The 4,575-nt window shown below is 35.2% G+C and overlaps 1 protein-coding gene across 2 annotated transcripts; it reads right to left on the bottom strand.

The window, feature by feature from the left end:
- Positions 1-596: 596 nt before the first annotated feature.
- LOC108479105 (putative B3 domain-containing protein Os03g0621600) lies at positions 597-4,086 on the bottom strand. Of its 2 annotated transcripts, none has more exons than XM_017781518.2 (10): positions 3,904-4,086; positions 3,296-3,803; positions 2,954-3,118; positions 2,724-2,876; positions 2,460-2,591; positions 2,207-2,367; positions 1,806-2,085; positions 1,420-1,713; positions 1,147-1,328; positions 597-978 (listed from the first exon to the last, which is right to left on the bottom strand). In XM_017781518.2, the coding sequence occupies exons 1-10, from the start codon at positions 4,003-4,005 to the stop codon at positions 706-708; spliced, it is 2,250 nt and encodes a 749-aa protein (XP_017637007.1). In that variant the 5' UTR covers positions 4,006-4,086; the 3' UTR covers positions 597-705. The 2 variants fall into 2 exon arrangements, with proteins under 2 accessions (XP_017637007.1, XP_052879315.1); XM_053023355.1 differs by having other exon boundaries at positions 3,533-3,803.
- Positions 4,087-4,575: the final 489 nt, after the last annotated feature.

Raw genomic sequence — 4,575 nt, 5'->3', positions numbered from 1 at the left:
AGAACTTAACCACTTTGTGTTTCACTAACTCACTTTCTTTTAACCCAATCATACCAATCACTAACACACAAAATCTAAAATACTCTTATGTATACAGATCACCACACTATCGTTGCGCCAAACTAATTTCAAGGCAACAAATCATTGTTTTAACAAACTTCCTATTTACTAACTCAGTTTATCACCAAAATTCTTTACACACACAAAAAAAAAAAAAAATCACTAATAATTCTTTTACTTCAGAGTTTTACATACATAAATGAAAATGTCACTTACCATTACCATACAAGTTCAGACAGTTCTTATCAAGCAGAGCACAACTGAATTAGATCATAAAAATACCTGTATAATTTCCAGACACCTCCCAACTTTCTCTCCATCTTATCGAATATCCCCAGCTCGGATCCATTTCCGAATTGAAGCTCGTATCCGACTAATAGTACGTTGTACGCAAACTCTAACAACTACAAATAATATAAAAATATTTAATATGGATATCACTATAATCGTAAAAAATTATAAAATAGTTTTAATAAAATAAATAAAAATAAAAATTATATATTATAATTAAATAAAATGATTTTTGTAGTATGATATTTGAATCAACCGGGATGTATTCACCATCCTTGAATAATAAAAAGTTCCATTGAAGTAAATACTCAAAATCATCAAACAGTCCCAATTTGGATTGAAATACTTGACAACTTAATTAATTTCGACGAGTAAAAGCTTGCGATGAATGACAACTTCCAACAAGTTTCCATTTTCATTCATCAGCTCAAACACACAAACGTCTCCCACCTCCAATTCATTGTCCATAGCAAATTGTCCCCAACTCTTACCCCCAAACCCTGCTTTTCTACCTTTATTCGTTCCTATTCTTTCATACTCAACATTCCAACTCCTCCCATCTGCAACTCTCAGCATCATTTCTCCGTTTTTCTTCAAATATCTCTTGCCAAATTCCTCCGGTATGTGCTGCCAATAATGAAGATAGTTTCAGTTTTCATACAGTACAGCTGCAATATTAACCTATCAAGTCTGCAACTTGACACTCTCACTTCATATGGGGAATAATGAAAAGCCATTTGCTCAAGACTTGGATTACATAAATGGAATGAAGAGATAATTCAACAGAAATCTCACCACAGTACTACAAGAACCAATATGTGATGGGTGTATCACAACACTGAAAGAGGGGTTTGAAGTTCTAAAAGCACCACCTCCTGTACAAGCTCTTTGTTTCTGGTATACAGGATCAGGTTTCAGACATCTCCGAGCACCTGACTTCCTTCCACTATCACCTTTTGCAGAATTTTTGAGTCCACCTGTTAAGGTTAAAATGGTCAACACAATAGCTTTGGAAGCATAGCATTACATTTATCAAACTCGAAAAATCTTGTCAAACAAAAAGATCACCTCCAAGTTCTTCTGTTGAATATTGGAAATTCAAGCTCTTTCCTTTCTCGTGCTTAATCCCCTTAGCCTGAATGCTTCCACTTAGGCTGGTTCTCGTCATCTTACAAGGCTGAGCACTCGAGCGTGTCAATTTCTTCTTTGTTTTCTGGTCTAGTGGAGAGTCATGCAAGGTTTTGATGTGCGAGTCTGTTAGGTCTTTAGATTCACTGGAGCTGGATGGACTTTGTTGACAATTAGGTTCAGCATCACTGACCAAGCTCCTAGTTTTAACTCGACTGACTATGCTCCCGAGAGCTGTTACAAATGATAAGAAGCAATAAGGCATCTTCATAGATGGTCATATAAATTGATTTTTGAATCAATGATATATAATAAGTTCTACTCACCTTGTTGCCCGCTGGCCTTGCTTGCATTTTTGACAACCGGATAGATTTGCACTTTCATTAAGATTTCAGGGTGCTTAATTAGCTCGAAAACACAAATGTCACCAACATTAAGATGATTATCTTCCACAAATTCACGCCACCCACCGCAGAGGTGTGCGTTGGGCTTTTTATTTGCTGGATGGTATAACTTGGCATGCCAAGTTTTCCCAGTGGAATTGCACAAGGTCAGATTAGACTTGTGCACTGTCAAAAATTTCCTAGCAAAGTCCGATGGTATAAACTGGAATCCAAGAAGAGAATATAAACCAGAGATTAGACTGAATAAGTTTGTTATTTTAAGCTACTTGGAGTTTGCAAAATGATGGTCTAGAGAATAGCCAGGTTCTAGTTTTAAAAGTTACCATTCTGCATGTACCACGAACGTATGATGGTTGCATGACTATCATAAAAATTGGGTTTTCAGTACTTTCAAAAGCACTAGCTATCTGAACAGCGTGCGCCTTTTCAATGGCTGCCAGCCGTTGCACACAACTGAAAGCCTTAGTTTTCACAGTTCTTTGAGCTGTAATCACGAAAAGAACAAATGACATGAGCATCTCAATTTGAGGACTTCAAAAGCAACCCACTCCCAAAATTGAAATAAGAAAAGCGTACCATCAGGGCTAGTGCCAGAAGATAAAACCTTTAACTTCGAATTTTGTCCATGTTGATTAGAAGAATCGATTCTCATTTTCTTCTGAGGCAGAGGACATGGTAAATGTGATTTCTCTTTACTTTTCCTACTCACTGAAACGTCATCAATTAGTTCGACAAACATATCGTCATCGCTTCATTGATAGTGTATGGATCGATCTATGGAGCACTCTTATAAAAAATTAATTGATATCCAAGGGAACTTGTATATTTTTCTGTACTTACCTAATCTTGAGGAAGACCAACTTACAATATCAGCAGCTCTTTGTTTCTCAGTTGGAGCCAATGGTTGCGTCCTGCCTATAAGGTCAGGTTTCAGACATCCACAAGCACCTGATACCCCTCCATTATCATGTTTTGCTGAACATATGAATTCATCTGTTAAGATAGAAACTTTTTAAGACAGTAGCTTTGGGGACTCGAACTCGAAACATACAGGGAAAAAAGGTAATCACCCCTAAGATCTTTTTTTGAATATTGGGAATCCACACGCTTCTTTCGTTTTTGGAACTTTGAGTCTTTAAGTTCTGTAGAGCCGGAGGGACATCTTTCTTGAGAACTAGAATTAGTATCACTTACCAAGCTCCTGGTTCCATCTGTATTGCCTATGCTCCTTTGAGCTGTTAAAAAAATGAAATGATAAGAACAAGCAATGTCATATAACCTATATAACAGATTCTACTCCTGATGAACTCGGAACTCATAGTAAGAAGCAAAATCAAAAACGAGGAGAAAGAAAAAACTGAAACGAACATCTCAAAGATAACACTGCTAAGATTGAAATAAAGAACGCATACCATCTACACGTCCTGTAGAACTACTTGAGTTTTCATTTTTCTTGAGATTTCGAAGCTTATTCTTTATAGAGCAGGGTTCATCAAGGCTAATGTGTGAAGATGAATTCTTTAACTTTGAATCAGTACTTATTTTCTTTTGAGGGAGTGAACATGGCAAATCTGGTTTCTCTTTGTTTTTCCTACTGGCTGAAACATCATCACAAATCTCAACGGACACATGATCATCACCATCGTTACCTTCAGTGCTAGTGTGGGGATATTCGGTCTCCGAAGCGCTTTTATCAAAAATTAGGACATGGAAATGGTCATTCCCTTCATATCTGAAGACCACAAAAGACCCAAGTTCAAGCGAGTAATGCTCTGCAAATTCTCGCCAGCCGTTTTGCAACCTCACCCTTTCATCAGTCTTTGCCAGTTCCACCTGCCATATTGCACCACTAGGCACCTCAAGCTTAACAGGGCTTGACAGTTGGTTTCCGTATTTTCTCACAAACTTTCTAGGAATCCCCTGGTAATAACCATATACAGTCATGGTCAATGAAATTCAATAGTGGAACAGATTTCAGAGTAGAAATATGAATGGAGAAAAAGAAGAAAGAAATACTTACCAGTATCCCATCTCTCAAAGTTTCCTGAAGGATTACTTTGAAAAAATGGGGAGTTTTGGACGTAAACATTGTGGAAGCCTGTTGAAGAGTATGTTCAATCATGGTTTCCTACATAAACAAATAGACAAACAGTTGAGGAGGTAACTTCAGCCCTGATTTCCTCAAGATAAACCTTTTTCAAATTTAGATAATTTTGAGAAAAAATTTTGGTAATTTAAATAAAAGTTTTATATAATTTTTTTTTCAAAGTTTATTTTTTAATTATTTTTATTACTTTTTATTTTAAATATTATTTAAATTTAATTTCAAAAGAAAATAGATTTAATATATAAATAGATTCAAAGTTGAAAGACATCTTTCTTCTTCCTCTTTTAGCCAATCTAAAAATTATAATTGATTGATTAGATCCAAATCATAATTGATTGATTAGATCTCTGAGAATTTGTTAAGTAACATCACTAATTATTATTTTTTAAATGCAATCATTAATTAATATTATCTGTATGCTAAGTATTATAAAATTATTTACATACATAATCTTTTAAATTTGATTATTTTCATAATTAATTAAAAATTTTGAGTTAGTTGGAAAGAAAAAACCCAAATAAGTAAGTATCCCGTACATATAGCCTTTAAAGCTTCTCATCTGCTTCCTATTCACATCATAGGTCT

This window comes from Gossypium arboreum, chromosome 12 (genome assembly GCF_025698485.1).
Source record: "Gossypium arboreum isolate Shixiya-1 chromosome 12, ASM2569848v2, whole genome shotgun sequence".
Taxonomy (NCBI): Eukaryota; Viridiplantae; Streptophyta; class Magnoliopsida; order Malvales; family Malvaceae; genus Gossypium; species Gossypium arboreum.
Note: the sequence above shows the minus strand (reverse complement) of the source record. Positions and strands in the feature narration are given on the sequence as shown.